The sequence below is a fragment of the Vidua chalybeata genome, chromosome 5 (assembly GCF_026979565.1).
Source record: "Vidua chalybeata isolate OUT-0048 chromosome 5, bVidCha1 merged haplotype, whole genome shotgun sequence".
NCBI lineage: Eukaryota > Metazoa > Chordata > Aves > Passeriformes > Viduidae > Vidua > Vidua chalybeata.
Window position 1 is genome coordinate 71,861,390 of NC_071534.1, and position 27,350 is coordinate 71,888,739.

At 67.2% G+C, this 27,350-nt stretch overlaps 3 protein-coding genes across 3 annotated transcripts; 1 reads left to right on the forward strand and 2 right to left on the reverse strand.

Moving 5' to 3' along the window:
- Nucleotides 1–14: 14 nt before the first annotated feature.
- Nucleotides 15–17,134, forward strand: LMF2 (lipase maturation factor 2). The gene is made up of 14 exons (XM_053943852.1): nucleotides 15–123; nucleotides 3,241–3,494; nucleotides 4,285–4,313; nucleotides 4,750–4,946; nucleotides 6,475–6,653; nucleotides 8,535–8,673; nucleotides 9,624–9,758; nucleotides 9,843–9,948; nucleotides 10,778–10,874; nucleotides 10,956–11,138; nucleotides 12,435–12,603; nucleotides 14,651–14,762; nucleotides 14,852–14,960; nucleotides 16,152–17,134. Exons 1-14 carry the CDS (start codon nucleotides 27–29, stop codon nucleotides 16,482–16,484), a joined length of 2,139 nt encoding a protein of 712 aa, XP_053799827.1. The 5' UTR covers nucleotides 15–26; the 3' UTR covers nucleotides 16,485–17,134.
- Nucleotides 17,135–17,273: 139 nt separating this feature from the next.
- Nucleotides 17,274–19,996, reverse strand: MIOX (myo-inositol oxygenase). The gene is made up of 10 exons (XM_053943570.1): nucleotides 19,979–19,996; nucleotides 19,148–19,210; nucleotides 18,904–18,984; nucleotides 18,519–18,681; nucleotides 18,377–18,444; nucleotides 18,175–18,284; nucleotides 18,008–18,075; nucleotides 17,691–17,740; nucleotides 17,482–17,594; nucleotides 17,274–17,384 (listed from the first exon to the last, which is right to left on the reverse strand). Exons 1-10 carry the CDS (start codon nucleotides 19,994–19,996, stop codon nucleotides 17,276–17,278), a joined length of 843 nt encoding a protein of 280 aa, XP_053799545.1. The 3' UTR covers nucleotides 17,274–17,275.
- A 1,947-nt stretch (nucleotides 19,997–21,943) lies between these two features.
- Nucleotides 21,944–25,493, reverse strand: ADM2 (adrenomedullin 2). The gene is made up of 2 exons (XM_053942191.1): nucleotides 25,197–25,493; nucleotides 21,944–23,570 (listed from the first exon to the last, which is right to left on the reverse strand). The coding sequence occupies exons 1-2, from the start codon at nucleotides 25,286–25,288 to the stop codon at nucleotides 23,180–23,182; spliced, it is 483 nt and encodes a 160-aa protein (XP_053798166.1). The 5' UTR covers nucleotides 25,289–25,493; the 3' UTR covers nucleotides 21,944–23,179.
- Between the last annotated feature and the right edge of the window lie 1,857 nt (nucleotides 25,494–27,350).

Sequence of the window (27,350 nt, forward strand, 5' to 3'; positions counted from 1 at the left end):
GGCGCGCCGCCGGGCCCGGGGCCGCCATGGCCGCCATGGGGGAGCGGCCGCGGGCGCTGTTCCTGGCCGGGCTGGCCGCGGTCTACATCGCCGCCTTCGGCTCCCTCTACGTACAGATCCCCGGTACCGCGGCGGGGACTGCCGGGCGGGGCCGGGGGACCGGCACAGAGCCGGGAGTGGGGCTGGGGGAACCGGGATAGGGACGGGAGAACCGGGATGGGGATGGGAGTGAGGCCGGGGGAACCGGGATAGGGACGGGGGAACCGGAGCATAGCCGGGAGTGGGGCCGGGGGAACCGGGATAGGGATGGGAGGGAGACGGAGGAACCGGGACAGGGCCGGGGGAACCGGAATAGGGATGGGAGTGGGGCCGAGGGAACCGGGATAGGGACAGGAGTGGAGCCGGGGAACCGGGACAGGGCCGGGAGGGAGACAGAGGAACCGGGATAGGGATGGAGGAACCGGGACAGAGCCGGGAGAACCGGGATAGGGCCGGGAGGGAGACAGAGGAACCGGGATAGGGATGGGGGAACCGGGATGGGGATGGGAGGGAGACGGAGGAACCGGGACAGGGCCAGGGGAACCGGGATAGGGATGGGAGTGGGGCCGGTGAAACCGGGATAGGGATGGAGGAACCGAGACAGAGCCGGGAGTGGAGCCGGGGGAACCGGGATAGGGATGGGAGTGGGGCCGGGGGAACCGGGACGGGATCGGGGCCCGGCGGAGCGGGGACGGAGCCGGGGCAGGGACAGTCGCCGTCCCCCTCCCGCTGCCGGGCTGATCTCCCCGAATCCCCGTTATCGGTTTCCCTCCTCCCGCCGCCTCCATCTCCCCGTTTCCCTGCCTCGTTTCTCCCTTCCCGGGAAGGCGGGCGGGCCCGGCGCGGCTCCGCTGCCCCGGAGCCCCCAGCAGCCGCCCCCCGTCCCCTCCACGTGGCTCCGGCAGCTCCTGGCTCGCCCCTGGGCTCTTCCCGGCGGCTGCAGCGGGAGAGCCGCGCTGGGGGCCGGGCTGGGAGAGCCGGGAGAGCCGGGCTGGGAGCCGGGAGAGCCGGGCTGGGAGAGCCGGGAGAGCCGGGCTGGGAGAGCCGGGAGAGCCGGGAGAGCCGGGCTGGGAGCCGGGAGAGCCGGGCCGGGAGAGCCGGGAGAGCCGGGCTGGGAGCCGGGAGAGCCGGGCTGGGAGCCGGGAGAGCCGGGCTGGGAGAGCCGGGCTGGGAGAGCCGGGAGAGCCGGGCTGGGAGAGCCGGGCTGGGGCCGGGAGAGCCGGGCTGGGAGAGCCGGGCTGGGAGCCGGGAGAGCCGGGCTGGGAGCTGGGAGAGCCGGGCTGGGAGAGCCGGGAGAGCCGGGCTGGGGCCGGGAGAGCCGGGCTGGGAGCTGGGAGAGCCGGGCTGGGAGCCGGGAGAGCCGGGCTGGGAGAGCCGGGCTGGGAGCCGGGAGAGCCGGGCTGGGAGCCGGGAGAGCCGGGCTGGGAGCTGGGAGAGCCGGGCTGGGAGCCGGGAGAGCCGGGCTGGGAGCTGGGAGAGCCGGGCTGGGAGCCGGGAGAGCCGGGCTGGGAGAGCCGGGCTGGGGCCGGGAGAGCCGGGCTGGGGGCCGGGAGAGCCGGGAGAGCCGGGCTGGGAGCCGGGAGAGCCGGGCTGGGAGCCGGGAGAGCCGGGAGAGCCGGGCTGGGGGCCGGGGCGGCTTGGGTCGCACTCCCGGTGGCCCGGCTTTGTCCTCGGGGGAGTTCCGGGTGGTGTTGTCGGGTTTTTTTCCCGGGAATGCCGGGTTTTTTTCCCCGGGAACACCGGAGGTTTTTCCCAAGAGTGCTGGGGTTTTTTTCCCGGGAATGCCGGTGACTTTTTCCCCGGAGTGCCGGGTTTTTTTTCCCGAGAATGCCGGGGTTTTTTTCCCGGGAATGCCAGGGTTTTTTTTCCCGGAGTGCCAGGGTTTTCTTCCCGAGAATGCCGTTTTTTTTTTTTTTCTGGGAATGCCGGTGATTTTTTCCCCGGAGTGCTGGAGTGTTTTTCCTGGGAATGCCGGTAATTTTTTCCTCGAGAACGCCGGTGTTTTTTTCCCGGGAATGACAGGGTTTTTTTCCCGAGCATGCCGGTGTTTTCTCCCGGGAATGCCGGGGTGTTTTTTCCCGAGAGTGCCGGGTTTTTTTCCCCGGGAATGCCGGTGACTTTTTCCCCGGAGTGCCGGGTTTTTTTTCCCGAGAATGCCGGGGTTTTTTTCCCGGGAATGCCAGGGTTTTTTTTCCCGGAGTGCCAGGGTTTTCTTCCCGAGAATGCCGTTTTTTTTTTTTTTCTGGGAATGCCGGTGATTTTTTCCCCGGAGTGCTGGAGTGTTTTTCCTGGGAATGCCGGTAATTTTTTCCTCGAGAACGCCGGTGTTTTTTTCCCGGGAATGACAGGGTTTTTTTCCCGAGCATGCCGGTGTTTTCTCCCGGGAATGCCGGGGTGTTTTTTCCCGAGAGTGCCGGGTTTTTTTCCCCGGGAATGCCGGTGGTTTTTTCCCTGAAGTGCCAGAGTGTTTCTCCCGGGTATGCCGGGGGTTTTTTCCCAGGAATGCCAGTGTTTTTTCCCAGGAATGCTGGGGTGTTTTCTCCCGGGAATGCCAGGATGTTTTTTTGCCGGGAATGCCGGGTGTTTTTTTCCCGGTAACGCCAGGGTGTTTTTCCCAGGAATGCCGGGGTGTTTTTTTGCCGGGAATGCCAGGGTCTTTTTCCCAGGAATGCCAGTGTTTTTTCCCAGGAATGCCGGGGCGTTTTCTCCCGGGAATGCCAGGTGTTTTTTTCCTGATAATGCCGGGATGGTTTTCCCCGTAACGCCAGGGTGTTTTTCCCAGGAGTGCCGGGGTGTTTTTCCCAGGAATGCCAAGGTGTTTTTTTTGCCGGGAATGCCAGGTATTTTTTTCCCGGTAACTCCGGGGTGTTTTTCCCCGCAATGCCGGGGTCTTTTTCCCAGGAATGCCGTTTTTTTTTTTTTTTTTCCCAGGAATGCCAATGTCTTTTTCCCGGGAATGTGGGGTGGTTTTTTCCCGGTAACACCAGGATGGTTTTCCTGGTAAAGCCGGGGTGTTTTCCCTGGGAATGCCGGGTGTTCTTCCCTGGGAATGCCGGGTTTTCCCCGGGAATGCTGGGTGTTTCCCGGTAACGCCAGGGTGTTTTTTCCCGGTAAATCCGGGTTTTTTTTCCCCGGGAACGCTGGGTGTTTCCCGGGAATGCCGGGTGTTTCCCGGTAAGGCCGGACGCCGCTGTCCCGCAGGGCTGTACGGCCGCGAGGGGCTGCTGCCGGCGCGCCGGGTGCTGCGGCTGAGCGGGAAGGGGCTGTGGGAGCAGCTGCGCGATGTCCCCACGCTGCTGTGGCTCGGGCCGCGCCTGGGGCTGGACACGGAGCAGGGCATGGAGCTGCTGTGCCTGCTGGGAATGCTGGCGGCTCTCGGGGCGCTGCTCTGCCACGCCATGCGCGACTGCCTGGTGTTCGCCCTGCTCAGGGTGTTCTACCTGTCGCTGTACCAGGTGCGGGGACAGCGGGGGACAGCGGGGTCTTGGCTCCTCCTGCCAGCTCCTGGCGCGCTCGGGGTGCTGGGGGAGGCACGGGGACGGAATCAGGGAATGGTTGGGGTGGGAAGGGGCTGTAAATCCCATCCCGTTCCAGCCCCCCACGGGCACGGACACCTCCCGCTGTTCCGGGGTGCTCCAAGGCCATCCAGCCTGGCCTGGAGCTGCACAGGGGCTGGGGACAATCCTGCAGGGACAGGACACAGGGAATGGCTCCCACTGCCAGAGGGAAGCGATGGATGGGATCTTGGGAATTGGGAATTCCTGGCTGGGCTGGAATTGCCAGAGCAGCTGGGGCTGCCCCTGGATCCCTGGCAGTGCCCCAGGCCAGGCTGGGCACTGGGGCTGGAGCAGCCTGGGACAGTGGGAGGTGTCCCTGCCATGGAGGGGTGGCACTGCAGGGGCTTTGGGGTCCCTTCCCACCCAACCCATCCCAGGATTCCCTGGATCCTCCCTGGAGCTGGGGCTGGAGCTCCAATGGGTCAGAGCCGGGTGTGGGGGGAGGACGAGGAGGAGGAGGTTTCACTTCCCTCTGAAATCAGGGAATTAAGGAAGGATAAATGATCTGTGTGAGGCCGTCCCTCCTGGCATTGCTGTCACCTCCCAGGGGTGGCTGTCACCTCCCCCTGCTCCTTGGCCTTGGCCCAGACTCCCGTGCCAGGGGGGCCCAGGGGGTCTCTACCTGTGGGGAAGGGTCTGGGAGTGTCAGACCCCCCGGCCGAGCCCCCACCCCGCTCCCTCTCCGCAGGTGGGACAGGTGTTCCTGTACTTCCAGTGGTGAGTCAGGCCCCCCCTCACCGGGGCTTCTGGGGGGCTCGGGGCTGGTGAACCGTGGGGGGTTCACGGGGGCACAGAGGGTTCTGGGGAGTGGGATGGGGGGCACAGTGGGGTGGGGGGCTCTGGGGACCAGAGTGAGGAGTGTGGGGGGCTCTGGGGACCAGAGTGAGGGGTGTGGGGGGCTCTGGGGACTGGGGTGGGGGGCTCTGGGGACCAGGGCGGGTGGCACTGGGGGCTCTGGGGACAAGGACAGGGGCTGTGGGGCACTTTGGGGACTGAGGCACATCGGGGTGGGGAGCTCTGGGGACCGGAGCACGTCAGGACAGCGGGGGCTCAGCAGGACAGGGTCCCCAGCCCCACGTCCAGGGCGTGGCCGCGTTCCCCAGCCCCCTGTGGGGTGCAGGGCGGGGGTCCCAGCGCTGTCCCCCACGCCCAGGGACAGCCTGCTGCTGGAGGCCGGGTTCCTGGCCGTGCTGGTGGCCCCCCTGCGCCTGCTGCGGCGGGGGTCCCCGGCCTGGAGACCCCACGACGCCGTCACCTTCTGGGCCGTGCGCTGGCTCCTCTTCCGCCTCATGTTCGCCTCGGGCGTGGTGAAGCTCACCAGCCGCTGCCCCACCTGGTGGGGGCTCACAGGTGAGGGGGGCTTTGGGGGTTCAGGTGAGGGGGGCTTTTGGGGGTTCAGGTGAGGGGGGCTTTTGGGGGTTCAGGTGTTGGGAGGGGTTTGGGGGTTCAGGTGTTGGACAGGGCTCACAGGTGAGGGGGGCTTTGGGGGTTCAGGTGAGGGGTGCAGGTTTGGGGGTTCAGGTGTTGACAGGGCTCACAGGTGAGAGGGGCTTTGGGGGTTCAGGTGTTGGGGGGCTCACAGGTGAGGGGGGCTTTGGGGGTTCTGGTGAGGGGGGCTCACAGGTGAGGGAGGGGCTTTGGGGGTTCAGGTGAGGGGGGGTTTTGGGGGTTCAGGTGTTGGACAGGGCTCACAGGTAAGGGGCGCAGGTTTGGGGGTTCAGGTATTGACAGGGCTCACAGGTGAGGGGTGCAGGTTTGGGGGTTCAGATGTTGACAGGGCTCACAGGTGAGGGGGGCTTTGGGGGTTCAGATGTTGACAGGGCTCACAGGTGAGAGGGGGCTTTGGGGATTCAGGTGTTGGGGGGCTCACAGGTGAGGGGTGCAGGTTTGGGGGTTCAGATGTTGACAGGGCTCACAGGTGAAGGGGAGGGCTCAGCTCTTGGGGGGAATTCTCCAGTTTTAGGGGTCATGAAGCTCATGAGCTGATGCCCCATATGGGAGGCTCACAGGGGTGCAGGTGTTGGGGGAGTGCAGGTTTGGGGGTTCAGGTGTTGGGGGGCTCACAGGTGAGGTTGCAGGTTTGGGGGTTCAGGTGTTGGGGTGTGCAGGTTTGGGGGGTTCGGTCACTAGCCTGAACTAGCCTGGAATTAGCCAGCTCAGTCACTAGCCTGGAATTTCAGTGAATTATTGGGAAGTAGATTATGGAAAGGCCCCCATCCCCCCCAGTTCTGAGGTGCCATTTCATTTGGATTTTTCTGCAAGGAAGCTTTTCCCTGTTTAGCACTGACTCTATTGCGTGGTAGGGAAAATCTGCATTAGCCTGGAATTCCAGGGAATTGTTGGGAAGTAGATTATGGAAAGCCCCCCGTGAAACCCCCTGTGTCCCCCAACCCCGAGGTACCGCTGAACTCAGAATTCCAATTCTGAATTCCAATTCTGGAATTCCCAGAACTGCTTGTACTCTGCAATGGGAAAAACTGGCATTAACCCCGAATTAGGTTCGATTTTTGGGAAGTAGATTACGGAAAGCCCCCCCAAAGCCCCCTGTGTCCCCCAGCCCCGAGGCACCCCTGAATTTGGAAATATTTTTGCCCCGGGAAGTTTTACCATTGCTCGTACTCTGCGGCGGGGAAAACTGGGATTAACCCCGAATTAGGTTCAATTTTTGGGAAGTTGATTACAGAAAGCCCCCCCAAACCCCCTGTGTCCCCCAGCCGTGAGGCACCCCCTAATTTGGAAACACTTTTGCACAGGGGAAAGCTTTTCCCTGCTTAGCAATGCTCGTACTCTGCGGCGGGCAAATCCAGCGTTCACCCGGCGCTGGGGTGGATTTTTGGGATTTGTGGCAAACCCCCGTTCCTGTGCCCCCCCCCCCCAGCGCTGACGTACCACTACGAGAGCCAGTGCATCCCCACGCCGGGCGCGTGGCTCGCCCACCAGCTGCCCGTGTGGCTCCAGAAGCTCAGCGTGGTGGCCACCTACGTCATCGAGGTGGCCGTGCCCGTGCTCTTCTTCGCGCCCCTGCGCCGCCTGCGCCTCTTCGCCTTCTACTGCCAGGTGGGGAGGGGGCTCCTCCCTCCGGGGCTGGGCTGGGCTTCAGGTGGGCTGCTCCGGGGGGTTTGGTGTGGGTATTTGGGATTTTATTAATTTGGGGTTTTTTTGGGTGGTGTGCTAGTGAGTGTGGTGGGTTTAGTGTTGGCTAATTGCTGGTGTGCTCACTGTTGATTTGACAAATCAAATTTTATTAATTTTATTAATTTTGAGATTTTTTGGGTGGCACATTTGTGAGTGTGGTGGGTTTAGTGTTGGTTAATTACTGGTGTGCTCTTTGTTGATTTGAGATTTTATTAATTTGGGGGTTTTTTGGGTGGCACACTTGTGAGTGTGGTGGGTTTAGTGTTGGTTAATTGCTGGTGTGCTCAGTCTGTTGATTTGACATTTTATTAATTTTGAGATTTTTTGGGTGGCACACTTGTGAGTGTGGTGGGTTTAGTGTTGGCTAATTACTGGTGTGCTCACTCTGTTGATTTGACATTTTATTGGGGTTTTTTTGGGTGGCACACTTGTGAGTGTGGTGGGTTTAGTGTTGGTTAATTACTGGTGTGCTCTTTGTTGGTTTGAGATTTTATTAATTTGGGGTTTTTTTGGGTGGCACACTTGTGAGTGTGGTGGGTTTAGTGTTGGCTAATTGCTGGTGTGCTCACTGTTGATTTGAGATTTTATTAATTTGGGGTTTTTTTGGGTGGCACACTTGTGAGTGTGGTGGGTTTAGTGTTGGCTAATTGCTGGTGTGCTCACTGTTGATTTGAGATTTTATTAATTTGGGGTTTTTTTGGGTGGCACACTTGTGAGTGTGGTGGGTTTAGTGTTGGCTAATTGCTGGTGTGCTCACTGTTGTGAGGTTGGATTAGGAGAAAGGTAAAGTGGGTTTAAAACTTTAAAAGGGTATCAACAAAATTTATTAACAGTAACTAAAAGAAAAAGTATTAAGAATCAGAATAAATCTTCTCTTTACAACTTTTTTTTTTCATACTGACAATGTAAAGAAACACAAGTTGAAATTTAGTTAGTTTACTATTTTTAGAATAGTTTTTTTTTTTTTTAGTTTACTTAGGGAGAGAAATAATTTTTGTTAAAAGTACCCTGTGGCCTTCAGTCAGTCCTGTGGCACCTCCAAGCCAATGACCATCCCAGTGGTCGTTGGTCTTTTTGTTGTGAGGTTGGATTAGGAGAAAGGGAAAGTGGGTTTAAAACTTCAGAAGGGTATCAAGAAAAATTTATTAATAGTAACTAAAAGAAAAAGTAATAAGGATTAGAATAAATTTTTAGACTGGTTTTCTTCTTTTTACAATTTTTTGTTTTCTTACTGACAACGTAAAGAAACAAAATTTAAAGTTTTGGTTAGTTTACTATTTTTAGAATAGGTTTTTTTTTAGTTTGCTTAGGGAGAGGAATAATTTCTGTTAACCCAGTGTCCTGTGGCCTTCAGTCCTGTGACACCCCCAGGCCAATGACCATGCCAGTGCTGTGACCCCCACCTCGTGCCCCCTGTCGTGCCAGGGGGACCCCAGGGGGCTTCTCAGGGGATGGGGGACCTCACTCTGGGGGTGCCGGGTGTCCCATGTCCCGTGCTGTGACCCCGTGGGTCCCTTCGTGCCCCACATTGTGCCAGGGGGGTTCCCATGGGGGGTTCAGGGGGCTGGGCTTGGCTCCTCGCTCTGTGGGCACTGGGACGTGTCCTGTGCCATCTGTCCCCCAGCCCTGTGACCCCCTCATTGTGCCCCCTCTTTGTGCTTGGGGGGGTCCCCATGGGGCCTCTCCAGGCCTGGGCTTGGCTCGTCCCCGTGGGCAGTGGGGCATCTCGTGGGGTGTCCCATGTCCTGTGCCATCTGTCCCCCAGCCCCGTGACACCCCCCAACCCCGCCCCGTCCCCCCCAGGTGCTGCTGCAGGTCCTCATCATCCTCACGGGCAACTACAACTTCTTCAACGCGCTGACCATCGTGCTGGCCTTCTCCCTGCTGGACGAGGAGCACGTGGGGCGCTGGCTGGGCCGGCCCCGCAAGAGGCACGGCGCTGGTGAGACCCCCGAGCCCATTTTGGGGTGGGGGGCCCTCCTGGGGGGACAGGGGACGTGGTGGCCACGCTGTGGGAGCTGCCACGCTCTGCCCAGGCAGGGGCTGTGCCCGTGGGGGAGCCCAGGGGTGTGGGGCACAGCTGTGAAATCAGGGAGTGCTTGGGGTGGGAAGGGGCTGTAAATCCCATCCCATTCCAGCCCCCACGGGCACGGACACCTCCCACTGTTCCGGGGTGCTCCAAGGCCATCCAGCCTGGCCTGGAGCTGCACAGGGGCTGGGGACAATCCTGCAGGGACAGGACACAGGGAATGGCTCCCACTGCCAGAGGGCAGCCATGGATGGGATCTTGGGAATTAGGAATTCCTGGCTGGGCTGGAATTGCCAGAGCAGCTGGGGCTGCCCCTGGATCCCTGGCAGTGCCCCAGGCCAGGCTGGGCACTGGGGCTGGAGCAGCCTGGGACAGTGGGAGATGTCCCTGCCATGGAGGGGTGGCACTGGAGAGGATCTGAGGTCCCTTCCCACCCAAATCATCCCAGGATTCCCTGGATCCTCCCTGGAGCTGGGGCTGGAGCTCCAATGGGTCAGAGCTGGGTGTGGGGGGAGGATGAGGAGGAGGAGGTTTCACTTCCCTCTGAAATCAGGGAATTAAGGAAGGATAAATGATCTGTGTGAGGCCGTCCCTCCTGGCATTGCTGTCACCCCACAAGGGGCTCCCACCCTTTGGAATTCTGTGTCCCAGTGAGGTTCTGCTGCTGCTGGGCCTTTCCCTCCTCATTCCCTTTCCCTGCAACGCTGGAAGCAGCGGGGACCCCCAGCATCCCTGGATTCAGGGGGTCCTTTCCAGGCCGGACAGGGGACAGGTGACACCGTAGGCAGGGCCCTGTGCCCGTGGGTGACCCCAGGGCTGTGAGGGGGGGTCCCAGGCAGGCTCTGAGCCCCTCCCTGGCCCAGGGTGGCCCCCCAGCCTGGGCTCGGTGCTGGGCACGCTGCTGGAGCTCGGCACCTACGGGCTCCTGCTCTGCTGGACCGTGCGCTACTTCGGCCTGGAGCTCGACTGGGACAGGAAACTGCTGGACTCCAAAGTGGGTACGTGCCGGGGGGCACGGCCCGTGTGCCCCTCCCCGCGGGCACCGGGGGCTGTCCCTGAGCCGGGGCTGTGCCTCCCCGCAGCCTTCACCTACCACGAGTTCACCACCTGGCTGCGGACGGTGACGCTGCCGCTGGTGGGGGTGGCCTTCCTGTCCCTGTCCTGGGAGATCCTCGTGGCCATGTACCGGTGGGTCTGGGGGACACCGGGGTGACCCCGGGGCCGTGGGGGACACCAGGGTGACCCCGGGGGTGTAGAGGACACCAGGGTGACCCCAGGGGCATGGGGGACACCAGGGTGCCCCCGGGGGTGTAGGGGACACCGGGGTGACCAAAGGGGCGTGGGGGACACTGGGGTGCCCCCAGGGGCATGGGGGACACCGGGGTGACCCCAGGGGCATAGGGGACACTGGGGTGACCAAAGGGGCGTGGGGGACACTGGGGTGCCCCCAGGGGCATGGGGGACACCAGGGTGCCCCCAGGGGCGTGGGGGACACTGGGGTGACCCTGTGGGCATGGGGGACACCGGGGTGACCCTGTGGGCATGGGGGACACCGGGGTGACCGCGGGGCTGTGGGGGACACCAGGGTGCCCCCAGGGGCGTGGGGGACACTGGGGTGCCCCCGGGGCTGTAGGGGACAGCAGGGTGCCCCCAGGGCCGTGGGGGACACCGGGGTGACCCCAGGGGTGTAGGGGACACTGGGGTGACCCTGAGGGCTAGGGGACACCGCGGTGCCCCCAGGGCCATGGGGGACACCAGGGTGACCCCAGGGGTGTAGCGGACACCGGGGTGACCCCAGGGGCATGGGGTAACACCAGGGTGCCCCTAGGGGCACAGGGGACACCGGGGTGACCCCAGGGGCATGGGGGACACTAAGGTGACACTGTGGGAGGTGGGAAGGGGTGATCCCACTCTGGGATTTGAGCAGTCAGACACAGCATGGAGGGATTTTAACCCCCCCAAACCGGGGGGGGCTGAGCCTCTGTGCCCCCATAACACCCCATTTGTGCCCTGCCAGCTGTGCCTGCGTCCGGGGATGCTTCTGGAAGCTCTGGGCCACCCTGCAGTGGGCCATCATGGCCACGGCCACCGTGGGCCTGTTCGCTGTTAGCCTGGTGAGGCCTGGGGGCCACGGGGCTCTTGGGGACCCCCAAGCCCCCCCCTCAGGCCGTGACAGAGCCCCCCTGCCCCCCCAGGTGCCCTTCACCTACATCGAGCACGAGTCCAACGGGAAGCTGTGGCCCGGGATCCACCAGATGTTCGGGGCCGTGGAGCGGTTCCAGGTGGTCAATTCCTACGGGCTCTTCCGCAGGATGACCGGCGTGGGCGGGCGGCCAGAGGTCATCCTGGAGGGCAGCTACGACGGGCACAGCTGGACAGTGAGTCACCCCAGGACAGGACTCCAACCTGTGCCAGGCCTGGAGAGCCCTTTCCAGGAGGAGTTTTCCCCAATATCCAACCTAAACCTTCCCTGGTGCAACTCGAGGCCGTTTCCTCTCATCCTGTCCCTCGCTGGGATTGGAGCCACCCTGGGTCCTTTTCCTGGGGCTGTGGTGGCCCCGGGCAGGAGCAGGCCCTTGGTTGGATCAGGTGCTGGAGGTGTCCTGCTCCAGAATCCCAGGATTTTGGATGGGAATGTCCTTTTCCTGGGGCTGAGGTGACCCTGAGCAGGATGAGACATGTGGTTGGGTCAGCTGTGATTGGTGCTGATGTCCCTGTCACAGAACCCCGGGGTTTTGGGTGGGAATGTCCTATTCCTGGTGAGGATCAGGCTCTGGAGGTGTCCCTGTCACAGAATCCCAGGATTTTGGGTGGGAAGGCGTTTTCTTGGGGCTGAGGTAACTCCAGCCACTTGGTTGGATCAGGTTCTGGAGGTGTCCTACCCCAGAACCCCAGGATTTTGGGTGGGAATGTCCTTTTCCTGGTGAGGATCAGGCTCTGGAGGTGTCCCTGTCACAGAATCCCAGGATTTTGGGTGGCAATGTCATTTTCCTGGTGAGGATCAGGTTCTGGAGGTGTCCCTGTCCCAGAAGCCCAGAATTTTGGGTGGCAATGTCCTTTTCCTGGGGCTGGGGTGACTCCAGGCACTCGGTTGGAATGGGTTCTGAAGGTGTCCCTGTTACAGAATCCCGGGATTTTGGGTGGGAATGTCCTTTTCCTGATGAAGATCAGGCTCTGCAGGTGTCCTGCCCCAGAAGCCCAGGATTTTGGGTGGCAGTGTCCTTTTCCTGGTAAAGATGAGGTTCTGCAGGTGTCCTGCCCCAGAACCCGGGGATTTTGGGTGGCAATGTCCTTTCCCTGGTGAAGATGAGGTTCTGCAGGTGTCCTGCCCCAGAACCTGGGGATTTTGGGTGGGAATGTCCTTTTCCTGGTGAGGATCAGGTTCTGCAGGTGTCCTGCCCCAGAACCTGGGGATTTTGGGTGGCAACGTCCTTTTCCTGGTGAGGATCAGGTTCTGCAGGTGTCCTGCCCCAGAAGCCCAGGATTTTGGGTGGCAGTGTCCTTTTCCTGGGGCTGGGGTGACTCCAGGCACTCGGTTGGAATGGGTTCTGAAGGTGTCCCTGTTACAGAAGCCCAGGATTTTGGGTGGCAGTGTCCTTTCCCTGGGGCTGGGGTTGGGTTCCGGGGCTGTGCCCGGGTCCCCGTTGCCGTGGCAGCCGTTGCCCATCCCGCAGGAGATCGAGTTCATGTACAAGCCCGGGAACGTGAGCGCGGCGCCGGCCGTGGTGGCCCCGCACCAGCCCCGCCTGGACTGGCAGCTCTGGTTCGCCGCCCTCGGGCCCCACCAGGGCAGCCCCTGGTTCAGCGCCCTGGTGCTGCGCCTGCTGCAGGGACAGCCCGACGGTCAGGGACCGGGGACGCGCGGAGGGGGACCGGGGATGGGGACAGGGGACACGGGGACACGGGGAGGGGAACTGGGGACGCGGGGCTGGGGATTGGGGAGGCGGGGATGGGGACATGGGGATGGGCTCAGGGGACACGGGACATGGGGATGGGGACACAGGGGACTGGGGGCTCTGGGGACAGGGGACACAGGGGGCTGGGGGGCTCTGGGGACTGGGGACACGGGGCTGGGGACAGGAGACATGGGGCTGGGGATTGGGGACACGGGGAGAGGGACACGGGGCTGGGGATTGGGGACGTGGGGATGGGGACATGGGGCTGGGCTCAGGGGACAGGGGACACAGGGGGCTGGGGGCCTCTGGGGACAGGAGACACAGGGGGCTGGGGACACAGGACACAGGGCTGGGGATTGGGGAGGCGGGGATGGGGACACTGGGGACATGGGGACAGGAGACACAGGGGGCTGGGGACATGGGGCTGGGGGGCTCTGGGGACAGGGGACGTGGGGATGGGGGCACGGGGGACTGGGGGCTCGGGCTGGGGACAGGGGACACGGGGCTGGGGGACATGGGGCTGGGGGGCTCTGGGGACTGGGGACACGGGGCTGGGGGACTCTGGGGACAGGGGACTGGGGACACAGGGCTGGGGACAGGGGACACAGGGGTCTGGGGGCTCTGGGGACAAGGAACACAGGGGGCTGGGGACAGGGGACAATGGGGGCTCTGGGGACAGGGGACACAGGGGGCTGGGGGCTCTGGGGACCCAGGGTATGGTGGGACCTCCCCAGCATCGATGCCACCATGGTTTTGGGGTGTCCCTGGATGGATTTGGGGTGTCCCTACAGCCTTGGAGGTGTCCATGTTTGGGTTTGGGGTGTTCCTGCAGCCCCGGGGGTGCCTCCGGGTGTGCTTGGGGTGTGCTGGGGCTGCCCCGGGTGTGTTTGGGGTGTGTGGGGCTGTCCCCGCTGTGCTGGGGCTGTCCCCAGCTGTGTTTGGGGTGTGTTGGGGCTGTCCCCAGCTGTGTTTGGGGTGCGTTGGGGCTGTCCCAGCTGTGCCAGGGCTGTCCCCAGCTGTGTTTGGGGTGCGTTGGGGCTGTCCCAGCTGTGCCAGGGCTGTCCCCAGCTGTGTTTGGGGTGCGTTGGGGCTGTCCCCAGCTGTGTTTGGGGTGCGTTGGGGCTGTCCCCAGCTGTGTTTGGGGTGTGTTGGGGCTGTCCCCAGCTGTGTTTGGGGTGCGTTGGGGCTGTCCCCGCTGTGCCAGGGCTGTCCCCAGCTGTGTTTGGGGTGTGTGGGGCTGTCCCCAGCTGTTTTTGGGGTGTGTGGGGCTGTCCCCGCTGTGCCAGGGCTGTCCCCAGCTGTGTTTGGGGTGCGTTAGGGCTGTCCCCAGCTGTGTTTGGGGTGCGTTGGGGCTGTCCCCGCTGTGCCAGGGCTGTCCCCAGCTGTGTTTGGGGTGTGTTGGGGCTGTCCCCAGCTGTGTTTGGGGTGCGTTGGGGCTGTCCCAGCTGTGCCAGGGCTGTCCCCAGCTGTGTTTGGGGTGCGTTGGGGCTGTCCCCAGCTGTGTTTGGGGTGTGTGGGGCTGTCCCCAGCTGTGTTTGGGGTGCGTTGGGGCTGTCCCCGCTGTGCCAGGGCTGTCCCCAGCTGTGTTTGGGGTGTGTGGGGCTGTCCCCAGCTGTTTTTGGGGTGTGTGGGGCTGTCCCCGCTGTGCCAGGGCTGTCCCCAGCTGTGTTTGGGGTGCGTTAGGGCTGTCCCCAGCTGTGTTTGGGGTGCGTTGGGGCTGTCCCCGCTGTGCCAGGGCTGTCCCCAGCTGTGTTTGGGGTGTGTGGGGCTGTCCCCAGCTGTGTTTGGGGTGTGTGGGGCTGTCCCCAGCTGTGTTTGGGGTGTGTGGGGCTGTCCCCGCTGTGCCAGGGCTGTCCCCAGCTGTGTTTGGGGTGTGTGGGGCTGTCCCCAGCTGTGTTTGGGGTGCGTTGGGGCTGTCCCCAGCTGTGTTTGGGGTGTGTGGGGCTGTCCCCGCTGTGCCAGGGCTGTGCCCAGCTCTGACCCCTGTCCCGCAGTGATCCGCCTGGTGCAGACGGACGAGTCCCGGTACCCGTTCCACGCCCGCCCGCCCACCTTCCTGCGGGCCCAGCTCTACAAGTACTGGTTCACGGCTCCCAGCGAGGGCAGGTGAGCGGGGAGGGGCCCCTGCAGCCCCCAGCCCGGCCTCGGGGGGGGGGGGGGGGGGTTGGGGTCACCTGAGCCCCCTGTGCCCCCAGCCCGGGCCCGGCACCGTGGTGGCGGCGGCAGCACGTGCAGGAGTTCTTCCCGGCCGTGTCCCTGGGAGACCCCACGCTGGAGTCCCTGCTCAGCCAGCACGGCCTCAAGGTGGGCACGGGGTGACCCCTCCCTGGGCCCTGAGACCCTCGCTGGCTCCTGACCCCCGTCCTTCAACACCCCTGATCCCACTGGCCCTGATCCTGACCCCCCCCTTCCCTTGCCCCCAACTCTCCCTGACCCTATTCCATTGCTCTTGACCCTCTCTTCCTTCACCTTGATCCCCTTCCCTCGCCCTTGACCCCTCAAGCCCCCTTTCCTCTCCCCGACCCACTTTGTTGGCCCCCGACCCTCTTCCCCCACCCTGACCCCCTTTTTCGGCCCCTTTTCCCCCCCCTTCCCTCATCCCTGAGCCCCCATCTCCCCCTCGGCCCCCTGACCCCCCTCTTCCTGGCCCCACCTCCCCTCCCTGACCCCTTTCACTTGCCCTGACCCTTTTTCTTGGCCCCCAACCCCATTCCCTCACCCTGGTGCCCTTTATCAGCCCCCGATCCCCCCTTCCCTTACCCCTGACCTTCTTCCCTCCCTCTCTGTCCCCTGACCCCATTCCCACACCATGGGACCCTTTTTGACCCTTGACCCTTTTCCATCAGCCCCCAGTCCCATCCCACTCCCTGACCCCATTTTCCCCTCAGGACAAGTCACACCCTGATCCCATTTGTCCTTCAGCACAAGCCCCCTGACCCCATTCCCCCCAGGACAAGCCCCCTGACCCCCTTTCCCCTGACCCCATTCCCCCCAGGACAAGCCCCCTGACCCCCTTTTCCCCCCTGACCCCTTTCCCCCCAGCACAAGCCCTCTGACCCCCTTTTCCCCCCTGACCCCTTTCCTCCCAGCACAAGCCCCCTGACCCCCTTTTCCCCCCTGACCCCTTTCCTCCCAGCACAAGCCCCCTGACCCCTTTTCCCCCCTGACCCCTTTCCCCCCAGCACAAGCCCTCTGACCCCCTTTTCCCCCTGACCCCATTCCCCCCAGGACAAGCCCCCTGACCCCCTTTTCCCCCTGACCCCATTCCCCCCAGGACAAGCCCCCTGACCCCCTTTCCCCCCGACCCCTTTCCCCCCAGGACAAGCCCCCTGACCCCTTTCCCCTGACCCCCTTCCCCCCAGGACAAGCCCCCTGACCCCTTTCCCCTGACCCCTTTCCCCCCAGGACAAGCCCCCTGACCCCTTTTTTCCCCCTGATCCCTTTCCCCCCAGGACAAGCCCCCTGACCCCTTTCCCCTGACCCCTTTCCCCCCAGGACAAGCCCCCTCTGCGCCGCCGAGCTGACGCTGTCCTGCCGCGGCTCCTGGGCTCCGTGCGCCGCCTGTGCCAGCCCTTCTCGGGCCCCGTCCTGCTCTGGTCCCTCTACCTGGTGGCCGCCACCGCGGGGCTGCTGCGAGCCCTGGCCCGGCGGGCCCGGGGGGGGCCGCCCCCCGCTCGCCACAAAGGGCCCCGGGAGCGGGGCGAGCGCAACGGGGCGCGGGGCACGGAGGGGGCGCGGGGCACGGAGGGGGCGCGGGGCACGGAGGGGGCGCGGGGCGCCAACGGGGCGCGGCCCGAGGGCCGGCACGGCAACAAGAGGAAGAAGTAGCCCCCGCAGCCCCCCAGAAACGGGGGGCAGGGAGGGAGTGCCCGGGTGGGGGGGGCAGCGCTTGTCGGCCCCCGGCCCGGGGGGGGGGTGCCCGTGTGCCAGTGCCTTCAGCACGGTGTGGCCACGCGGGGTGGGGACACGCCCGGGGACCCCTTGGGGACACCTCTGCTTGCCCGGGGACCCCTTGGGGACACCTCCCCCTGCCCGGGGACCCCTTGGGGACACCTCTGCTTGCCCGGGGACCCCTTGGGGACACCTCCCCCTGCCCGGGGACCCCTTGGGGACACCTCCCCAGTGTCCAGGCACTCCTGGGGACCTCTCCCTGGGTTTTGGGGGCTGCTTGGGGACACGTCCCAGTGTCTGGGGACCCTGCCCAGGAACCCCTTGGGGACCCCTGCAGACCCCACGGGGGGGGGGCTCAGCCCAGGTCAGGGGCTCAGAGCGGGTGGGGGCTCTGTGCCCGCGGGCTGGAGCAGTTTGGGCAGTGCCAGCCCTCTCCAGTTACCCTGCCCAGCCCCTCAGGTCACTTTGGGGTCCCCCCTGGCACTTTGGGGTGCTGCCCCCCGCCCATCCCACGGTTCCCCCCTGCCTGGCTCCTCCCGAGCCCAGAAGTTTCCTATAATTTTCTAATTAAAGCCTTTGACATTCCAGCCCCGCAGCTCTCCTGGGATCCGGGGCAGGGTGACCCCCGCGGGGGCAGGACCAGCACGGGGGTGCGTCAGGAGCAGGTTTATTGTAGAGCCCCAGGGCAGGGCCTGGGGGTGCTGCGGGGGTCCCGGCAGGGTTTGGGGTCACCAGCAGAGCTGCCCCGGGCAGTATTTGTCGATGAGGCCCTGGTAGTAAGCGCGGAGCTGCTGCACGTCGGGCAGCTCCTCCTGCTTGGTGTACAGGTCGAACTTGCTGTGGGGCAAACGGGGGCTCAGGGTGAGGGGGTGGCTGGACCCCCAAAGCCGCGGGGGGGCCCGGCCGAGCCCCCAGCCCCCCCCCGGGCACGCACTTGAGCTCGCGGACCCAGGGCAGCATGCGCCGGTCCTCCTCCGAGCACAGGTGGCCGTAGTCGCCGTGGGCGTGCCAGGGGTAGAAGGAGTGGAAGCGAACCATGTAGAAGGCCTGGGGTGGGGGGGGGGGGACACGGGTTTAGGGTGCTCCCCCCGCACCCCCAAACCTCCCGGGGGTCCCTGAGCCCCCCCCCCGGGCTGAGCTCACCTCCTTGGGCAGGGCGAAGTTGTTGAACTTCATCACTTGGTACATGTACTCTGAAAAGGGGGGGCGTGGGGAGGGGCTGGACCCTCACTGGGGGAACCCCGAGAGGGGCAGAGACCCCCAGAGTCACAGAGCCCCCCCCCGGGAGCTGCAGCCCCCCCAAAAGAGCAGCTCTGCCCCACGCCAAGGGCTGCAGTCCTTGCAAAGGGGGCAGTGGGAAGGGTCAGCGCAGCCCCCGGGGGGCACCAGGGCCCCGCTTGGGGTGGGGGGCTCTGCCCCCAGGAGGGAACCCCCCCCCCCCCCCAGCGCCCCAAACTCACCATCGTGGCCCCAGGACATGAGGACGTTGTCCAGGCCGCAGCCGGGCTGGTACATGCCGTACTCGGTGCTGGGGATGGGGCGGGGGCTGAGCGGCTGGACCCCCCCCCCCACAGCCGGGCCGGGGGTGCAGCCCCCGCCCCCCAAACCCCCCGGGGGCCCGGCTCACCTGTACCGGGGGTCTTTGGTGTCGGGGTTGTCCTGGAAGGTGGAGTCCCCGTAGACCACCGACTTCTGCACCTTGCAGCCCACCGGGAAGGTGTCCCCGACCACGGCCCACTGCCGGGGGGGCACGGGGGTCACAGCACCCCCCGGGGGTCCCCCGGCCGCGGGGGGAACCCCCCGAACCCCCTCCCCACCCTCCCGCTCACCTGCGGCTCCCCGAACAGCACCAGCACCTTGCCCAGGTCGTGCAGGAGCCCCACGAGGTGGAACCAGTCTGGGGGCGAGCGGGGCCGTGTCACCCCCGGGGCCGGGGCCCCCAGCGGGGGACAGGGCGGGCTCCGGCCCTACCTTTGTCGGGGTGCGCCCGGCGGATCCCCTCGGCCGTCTGGAAGGCGTGGAAGGAGTTGGGGAAATCCACGTCGGGGTCCGACTCGTCCACGAGCTGGTCCAGCAGCTCCAGCGCCTCCATCACGCTCATCCTCCGCAGCGAGCACGAGCCGTACTGGGCGCTCTGGGGACGCGCCACGCGTGGGGACAGCGCCGTGCCCGCCCCGCCACCCTCCCCGGGGCCGGGGGTTGGTGTCCCTCGGTGCCCCCAGACGGGCTGGGATGGGGCAGCGCGGCTGGAATTGGGGTGTGGGTGGGGAGGGCTGGGACACCCCCCGCTGTGGCGACAGCAGGGGACACGGGGTGACACCGGGGTGACACCGGGGTGACCCGGGGCAGTTCCCACCTTCCTGCGGACGAACTCCACGGTCTGGTGGGTGTGCATGAGCAGGTAGGTGTTGTACACGCGGTCGATCAGCTTCCCCTCCTGCGGGGCAGCACCGGGGGCTGGGGCGGCTCCGGGGGATCCCCCGCGTCCCCCCACCCAGCCCGGGCTGCCGGAGCCCCTCGGGGCTGCTCCCGCCAGGCTGTGGGGACAGCCGGACCCACGGGACCCCCGGCACCCGCCCGGTTTTGGGACCCCCACTCACGGCGTAGTTGCGGAGCTCGGTCTTGGCCTTGCCGGGTTTGGGCTCCTCGGAGGAGTCGGGGCCCTGCGGGGGACGGGGGCTCAGGGGGACCCGCGTGGGCACTGCGGGACGGGGACAGGGACAGGGACACGGCACAGGGACGGGAGTGGCTCGGGGGTCCCACCCTGCCCCCAGCACTGCGGGACGGGGACAGGGGGTTGGGGACAGGGGGACACCGGCCCCAAGGCCGGTCGTGTGGGATCACGCCGTCACAGGGGGTCACAGCGTCACCCACCAATGCACGGGGTCACACGGTGTCACACTCTGTCACACGGTGCCACACACTATCACACACTATCACACACTATCTGTCACACGGTGTCACACGGTGTCACACGGTGTCACAGATCACCACACACTGTCCCCCCCCGGGGTACAGACGGACCTGGGGGTGCCATCCCCGATCCCTGGGTGGGGACAGCAATCCGGGGGTTTCTACTAGGGACAGTATGAGGGTCCCTGCTCTGCCCCACGGGCGCTGTGGGACGCCCCCCGGGCTGGCCCTGACCCCCCAACCCCACCCGGGGTGGGGAGCAGCTCCCCATGTCCTCGAGACCCCCACCTGCAGCGGGGTCCCCTAGGCTGGGACCCTTTGGGGTGGGGTGGCACCCCCCAGCAGGGACGACATCGCCAAGGGGTCTCCTCTGCCCCCCGGGTTTGGGGTGGCCCAGGTGTGCCTGCCCCCCCAGGTGTGCCTGCCCCCCCAGGTGTGCCTGCCCCCCCAGGTGTGCCTGCCCCCCCAGGTGTGCCTGCCCCCCGAGGTGGAGCCCCCGGCCCCCTGGCCCCGCTCACCGCCTGCAGGCTGCTCATGGTGGGTCTGGGGGCTCGCGGGCTGCGGGGCGGCCGCCGCACCCCCGCTTTTATGGCGGGGGGTGGCGCGGGGGGGCCCGCCCGGCCCCGCGGGCACAATCGGTGACCAGTTAACCCGCCCCGGTTAATGTTTGACCCCGCGCCCGCCTGGGGGGCTGCGGCTCCCGGAGGGGGCTGGGGGACCCCCGGCCCGGCCCCGGGCTGGGGACCCCCGGGTGGGGCCGCGGAGTGACCCCGCAGGGACACGGGGAGCGGGACCGGCCCTGGGGACGTGGGGCACGGGGGGGCTGGGGGCAGAGTGGGGGCACCGGGCTGGCACTGCCCCGGGGGGGAGACCGGGACAGCGCGATGGCACGGGATGACAGGGCACGGAGCAGGCTGGCACGGGTGGGCACGGGCACGTGTGGGCCGGGACAGGGCACGGACACGGCCGGACATGGGCACGTGTGGGCACAACCGGGCACGGACACGTGTGGGCACGGGCACGGACACACGTGTGTGTGTCCCCAGTGTTCCCATGTCTGTCCCCACAGCCCTGTGGACGCAGCCCCCGCCTGTCACCTCCTGCCCCTGAGGGACCTGGCGCCTGTCCCTGGACACGGCCACCCTCGCCCACCCCCCGCCCCATCCCCGTGGGATCACCGTGCCCCATCCCTGCCCCATCCCCATGGGATCACCGTGCCCCATCCCACATCCCATCCCCATGGGATCCCCATGCCCCATCCCCATGGGATCCCCGTGTCCCATCCCGATTTCCCATCTCCGTGGGATCACCACACCCCATCCCTGCCCCACCCCCATGGGATCACCGTGCCCCATCCCACCCCCATGGGATCACCGTGCCCCATCCCTGCCCCATCCCCATGGGATCCCCATGCCCCATCCTGATTTCCCATCCCTGTGGGATCCCCGTGCCCCATTCCTGCCCCATCCCCGTGGGATCCCCATGGGATCACCGTGCCCCATCCCTGCCCCATCCCTGTGGGATCCCCGTGCCCCATCCCCATGGGATCCCCATGCCCCATCCCACATCCCATCCCCATGGGATCACCGTGCCCCATACCTGCCCCATCCCCATGGGATCTCTGTGCCCCATCCCCATAGGATCACCATGCCCCATCCCAATTTCCCATCCCCATGGGATCACCGTGTCCCATCCCTGCCCCATCCCTATGGGATCTCCGTGCCCCATCCCAATTTCCCATCTCCGTGGGATCACCGTGCCCCATCCCATATCCCATCCCCATGGGATCCCCGTGCCCCATCCCGATTTCCCATCCCCATGGGATCACTGTGTCCCATCCCTGCCCCATCCCCATGGGATCACCACGCTCCATCCCCGCTCCTCCTCACACGCTTTGTTTATTCCACACAAAGCAGGATTCCCGGGAAGCAGCGACTACTCCGCGGGCTGGGCCAGGAGGGGTCGGGCACCCACCAGGCTCAGCGGGGGCAGGGAACAAAGGCCCCCAGGGGAGGGGACAAAGGCCTGGGGACCCCTCCGCACCCCTCGGGTCCCCTCGCGCCCCTCGGCAGCTCCATGGGGGGCTGGGAATTCCTCACGTGACACCCACGGGGTGGACACGGCTCCTGGTGGCATCCGTGGGATCCCATCCCAGAACGTCCCGGGACACCCAGGGGACACCTGGAGACATTCCTGGGACATCCCGTCCTGAAAGCTCCCGGGACACCCAGAGGATGGACACCCGGGGACAGCTCCGTTCGTGTGGCACCCAGGGGACATCCTGTCCCAGAACCTCCCGGGACATCCGGGTGTTCTGGGGCATGGGAGGATTGGGGTGCTCCCGGGAATGGGGTGCTCCCGGGAATGGGGTGTTCCCGGGAATGGGGTGCTATGGGAATGGGGGTGGCCCTGGAATGGGGGTGCCCCGGGAATGGGGTGCTCTGGGAATGGGGGTGCCCCTGGGAATGGGGGTGCTCCTGGGAATGGGGGTGGCCCTGGAATGGGGGTGCCCCGGGAATGGGGTGCTCTGGGAATGGGGCGCCCCTGGGAGGACAGGGCTGTTCTGGAGGGAGTGGGGGCTGCTGCTCCTGGGGGGCTGCTCAAGCTGCTCCCAGGAGGGGGGTGGGACAGTGACCTGGGGTCACACATCCCTGTCCCACCGGGCCATGGGGTGATGGCCCTGGCAGGTGACAGCCCTGGGGGGTGACAGCGGCACCCCGGGGTGACAGGGATGTGACACATCGTGACATCCTCGTGTCCATGGGCCACCACCCCGTGTGGGCACCCCCTGAGCCTTTGGGGACGTGACGTGGGGGTGTCCCCGAGGGTGCAGCAGGGGACAGGGCCAGGAGTGGGGACAGGTCCGGGACAGGGCAGCAGTGCGGCACAGGACCCCAAACTTTCCACTGCCCCCCACATTTGGAGACATCTCCCCATCGCCAGCTCCTGCCGGGCTGTGGGTGACACGGGCTGGGGACACGGGACAAGGTGCCAGGGGAGGGGACAATGTTCACGCTGAGGAGGGCAGGACCCTCCCCAGCACCCGGGAAGGTGCCAGCCCCAACCGGGACCCCCAGGTGGGGAAGGTGCTGGGGGCTGCCCCGTGCCCCAGCCCGGAGTGGGGTCCCTGTGCCCTGTCCTTGCAGGGCCCCCGCAGCCCCAGCGTCACCCTGGGGAAGGACTGGGGTGCTGGGGGTGCCCCGGGGGGGCTCCGGGGGTGCCACAGCAGGCACGGGAACGCTGAGTCAGCAGGAGCGTGGCCGGAGGGTCTTGCACAAGGTCCCGGTGCTGCTGCGGTCAGCGGGATTCCCGGCGGCCCTTGGACCCGCCCCGGACGGACTGGCCACTGCCAGCCACCAGGGGCCACCCCGGGTCACCGCGGGCCACCACCAGCCAGCCGCCAGGGGCCACTCTGAGCCATCAAGAGTCGCTACGGGCCGGCACCGGTCACCGCGAGTCACTCCGGGCCACCGCCAGTCACTGTGAGCCACCGCTGGCCACCACGGATCACGTTGGGCCATCACGGGCCACCACCGGCGCCCACGGCGCCGCTGCCGGCTCCTGTCCATCAGCGGCCACCGCGTGGCAGCCCCTGGTGCTCCGTCCGGAGGTTGCGGTGGCAGGAGCCCCCCGGGGCCACCCCCGGCCCGCGCGGGCGGCGCGGAGGAGCCCGCGGCGGTGCTTCAGGGGGTCCCGCGGGGCGGGGGCGCGCCCCCCGCTCAGCCGTAGCTGTGGGGGCTGTTGGGGTTCATGGGGGACGAGTCCCGGCGCCCCGACTGTCCCCGCAGCTGCCACAGGCGGTGGCTCAGGTTCTGCACCTGGCAGGTGCCCAGCACGCAGCCCACCCGCACCAGGTGTCGCCCGGCGTGGCGGCGGCCCCGGGCCGGGCGGGGGTCCCGCCGGGGGTCCCGCCGGGGGTCGTGCCGCAGGATGAGGCGCCGGACGTGCCACGGCGGGGGCCGGGGGGCGAGCGGGCGGTGCCGGAGGGCGACCCACGGGCCGTGCCGCGGAACCGGCGCTCGGTGTCGCAGGGTCCCGATGGGCTGCGGGGCCGGGGGGTCTCCGGGGAGAGCGGGGATCCCCTCCGGGGGGCTCCGCGCCGGGGGGGCCCTGCGGGAGAGAAGGGACGGGGTCAGGGGGACACAGCTGCGGCTCCCGGGCACGGGGGTGGCACGGCGACAGCAGCGGGGCGGGGGGGCACGGGGGCACCTCCTGAGCCCGGAGCCAGCGCTGTGCCCGGGGCTTCCGGAAGAGGAGGAAGAGGAGGAAGCAGCCGGAGCAGGGCAGCAGCCGCTACCTGCAGGCACACACGTACCCCGAGCACACGGACACGTGTCCCGCACACACGACACCACCGGGCACCCGCGGGTCCCCCCGGAGCCCCCCGCCCCGGCTCCCCCCGCTCCGCCCAGCCCGTTCCCACGGCCTCTGCCCCGGCACCCACGCGGCCCGGCTGCGGCACCCACGCCCGTGCCCCGGGCACCCGCGGGGGGGTCCGGCCTCAGGGCACCCCCGCAGTGCCGCAGAGCTCCCCTGCGCCTCAGTGCCCCCGTCCCGGGGACACCTTTTCCTCGGGGGACCCCTCCTGAGTTCCAGGGAACCTGGAGCTTTCGGTCCGATTCTTAGTCCCGTCCTTCTCTTTTCCCTGTTTTTAATATTTTCTCCCCATTTTGACCCTCGTCCCGTGCCCCAGAGGACCCCAGCCCCAGCGCAGCCCACCCTCAGGCTGCCCGGGCCCCGTGGGGTCGGGGTGCCGCCGTGCCCCCCAGCCACGGCCGTGCCGGGGCTGCCCCTCCCGCAGCCCCGGAGCTGGCGGATCCCCCGCAGCCAGGCGGGGATCCCCGGGCGCCGGGGCCGGCCCGGGCGCGCTCCCCGAGCAGGGACACGCACACGCACGTGCGGTGTGTGCACACGCACACGGGGGGGGGGGCGTTCCGCCCCCAGGTGTCATTTCAGCACCCCACAGACCCCCCCCCCGGGCACCCACACCGGCCCCCGGCACCCCCGAGCTCCTGCACGCACAAAATCTCTGTCCCGGCGTGTGCCAGCCCTGGGCGGCTCTGGCACACCTGGCACACCTTTGCACACCTTTACATACCTGGCACACCTTTGCACACCTTTGCACACCTTTACATACCTGGCACACCTGGCACACCTTTGCACACCTTTGCACACCTTTACACACCTGGCACACCTTTGCACACCTTTACATGCCTGGCACACCTTTGCACACCTGGCACACCTTTGCACACTTTTACATACCTGGCACACCTTTGCACACCTGGCACATCTTTGCACACCTGGCACATCTTTGCACACCTCGCACCCCCCGCACCCCCCGGGCGCACCCTGACCCCGGTGCCCCCAGCACCACCCGCCCGCCACCGCGTCCCCCGGGCTGGGGGCCCGACAGGAGACGGTGCCCCGGGACCCCCCAGGCCCCCATCCCGGGCAGCTGCGGGGGCGGGGGGGGCACGGGGAGGGCGCGGAGCTGGGTCGCGGGCAGGGGGTGCGGCGCCGGGCAGGATGAGTGGGGAGGGGGGTTCGGCAGGGGCGAGGGCGGGGGGCTCGTCCCGGGCAGAGAATGCGGGCAGGGGGTTCCAGAGGGGTGCGGGCAGGGATCGGGGCAGGGAGCGGGACAGGGGTGCGGGCAGGGATCGGGGTAGGGGTGCGGGCAGGGGGTGCGGACAGGGGTCGGGGCAGGGGTGCGGGCAGGGAGCGGGCAGGGTCCCTCACCTGCGCGGCGGCAGGGCCCGGCCGTGGGGCAGCTGCAGGAGGCACAGCGCGAAGCTGACGCAACCCAGCGCCAGCGGGGCCGGGGCTCGCATGGCCGGACGGGACGGGACGAGCGGCGGCGGCGGCTGCGGGACACCCGGGGCGGCTGGCTCGGCGCGGGGGTCGCGCTGGGGTCCGGCTCCAGATCGCAGCCCCCTTCTCGTCCTCCCCCCGCTCCGCTCCCTCCCTGTGCCGCAGCCCGGGGGGCGGCGCGGGGTCCCGGCGGTACCTGAGCGGGATCGGGCTGCGCTGGCTCGGGGTCGGCTCTGTCCCCGCTCGGCGCTGCCGCTCCCCGCCCCGGCCCAGGTTAAATATCGCCGGGGCCGGCGGGCGGGTGGAGCCCAACGGGACGGGAGGAGCCGCGGGCGGGAGCAGCCCCGCACCGCCCTCGGCTCCGCACCGGCCCCGGACCCCCGGCCGCGCACCGGCTCCGCACCCTCCTGGCACCGCACCGGTCCCGCAATCCCCAAGTCCCGCAGCACCCCGGCCCCGCAGTGCCCCTCCAGACCCCGCGGTGCCCCCGGCCCCTCCCCAGTTCCTCAGCCCCCAGCCCCGCACCGGTCCCGGCCCCGCACCTTCCCTGGCACCGCCCCAGCCCCGCAGCACCCCAGGGCCGCGCCGGCCCCGACCCTCGGCCCGGTACCGCACGTACCCGGCCCCCTCGGCCCCGCTGCCCCCGGGACCTTCCCGGCGCAGGGCCGGGGCTGGGGGAGCGGCCCTGGGGCTGGGCTGGGCTGGGGGACCCGTCTGGGGGGCAGTGGGGCAGGGCTGGCCGGGGGCTATCGGGGGGTCTGGGCACCCCGGCAGCGCGGCGGCGGCGGGGCCGGGTCCGTGCTGCCCCGCGCCACGTCGCGCCGGGCCCTGCCAACCCGGCCGTGTCCTCCCGCCGGGCACCGCCGGGCAGCGGGGCCCCCCCCGGGCACCCCGACACCCCCCTGCCCGGCGGGGACCCCGGGGGGGCAGAGCCCACCCAGTGCAGCCCAGTGCCCCCAGTATGCACTGCCCCATCTGCCGCCGCGGCCCGCTCGGGGGGCAGCACCGCCCCCCCGGCTTCTCGCAGGGCTGATTCCGTGTTTTTAAGCATCACATGGGGCCTTGTAAAACAATTGAGGAATGTAAATCCGCAGGGATCAGACCGGTCCCGCTCCAGCAGTTCCCCCAAACCCAAACTGGGGTGGTGGGGGTTCCCGGGGGGCTGCTCCTGAGCCGGGCAGGGCAGGGGTCCCCACGGTTTCCCTCGCTGGGACCCCCGGCCGGGACCCCCAACCCCTGCTCGGGGTCGGTGCTCCCGGTGGGGTTGGGGCGAGGACCCCCAGCACCCCCGGGTGTCCGAGGCGGCCCGGACCCCAGGCTTGGGGGGTACCCTCTCCCCCCGGCGCGGCTTCCCCAGGCCGAGGGGCCGGGGGCCTCCGCGTGCCCGGAATCGCTGGGATTCTTCCGCATTATCGGGACACAAAGGCTCCACACACCCGGCCCCGTGCGGGGGGATTTGGGGCAGCACCTGATCCCGGCGCGGTGGGGACCGGCCGGGGGCGGCGGGACCGGCCCTGAGCGGGGCGGGGGGCACGGCCGGCCCCCGTGCCCCGACCCCCGGTCCCGCCCGGCTCCCGGGGAGTTCCTGCCGCGTTCTGGGCTCTCCCGCTGGGCTGCTGCTGGATTGCCCCAGCGAGAGAGAAACCCGGCTCAGAACAAGGCCGAGAGCAGCGTGTGGGGGTACGCGGGACACCCTGGCCCCCGACCCCCGCCCTGAGCCCACCGCCACCACCGCGGTGTCCCCACGGCTGTGCCCACGGGATGTCTGGGGCACAGATCTCAGAGGTGACATCTGTCACCCAGCGCGGCACAGCGCCAGCACTCCCACAGCGACCCCAGGGCCATTCCGGGCTCCCGCCTGGGCTCCCCTCCCAGGACCCGGGTCCCCGTGTGGGGCAGGGCCAGCCGCTGTCACCCCCGGGGGCAAATCCGTGTCACCAGGATCAGTGTCACCAGATCAGTGTCACCAGGATCAGGCTGGGCACGAGGAGAGGGCTCTGGGGACATGGCCGGGGTGCAGCTGAGCCCCTCAGCCCCGCAGCAGGGGCAGAAGCCGTTTCCCTGCCCTCCTCCTCCTCAGGG

Excerpts from the sequence above, each read along its gene's own strand:
- ADM2 (XM_053942191.1), bottom strand. The coding sequence starts at position 25,288 with ATGCGAGCCCCGGCCCCGCTGGCGCTGGGTTGCGTCAGCTTCGCGCTG. Across the intron at positions 23,571-25,196 it reads CGGGCCCTGCCGCCGCGCAG|GGCCCCCCCGGCGCGGAGCC; the intron begins GTGAGGGACCCT and ends TCTCTCCCGCAG.
- MIOX (XM_053943570.1), bottom strand. Across the intron at positions 18,682-18,903 it reads TGGAGTTCGTCCGCAGGAAG|AGCGCCCAGTACGGCTCGTG; the intron begins GTGGGAACTGCC and ends GCGCGTCCCCAG. Across the intron at positions 17,595-17,690 it reads ACTTCGCCCTGCCCAAGGAG|GCCTTCTACATGGTTCGCTT; the intron begins GTGAGCTCAGCC and ends CCCCCACCCCAG.
- LMF2 (XM_053943852.1), top strand. The coding sequence starts at position 27 with ATGGCCGCCATGGGGGAGCGGCCGCGGGCGCTGTTCCTGGCCGGGCTG. Across the intron at positions 4,947-6,474 it reads CACCTGGTGGGGGCTCACAG|CGCTGACGTACCACTACGAG; the intron begins GTGAGGGGGGCT and ends CCCCCCCCCCAG. Across the intron at positions 14,961-16,151 it reads TCAGCCAGCACGGCCTCAAG|GACAAGCCCCCTCTGCGCCG; the intron begins GTGGGCACGGGG and ends CTTTCCCCCCAG.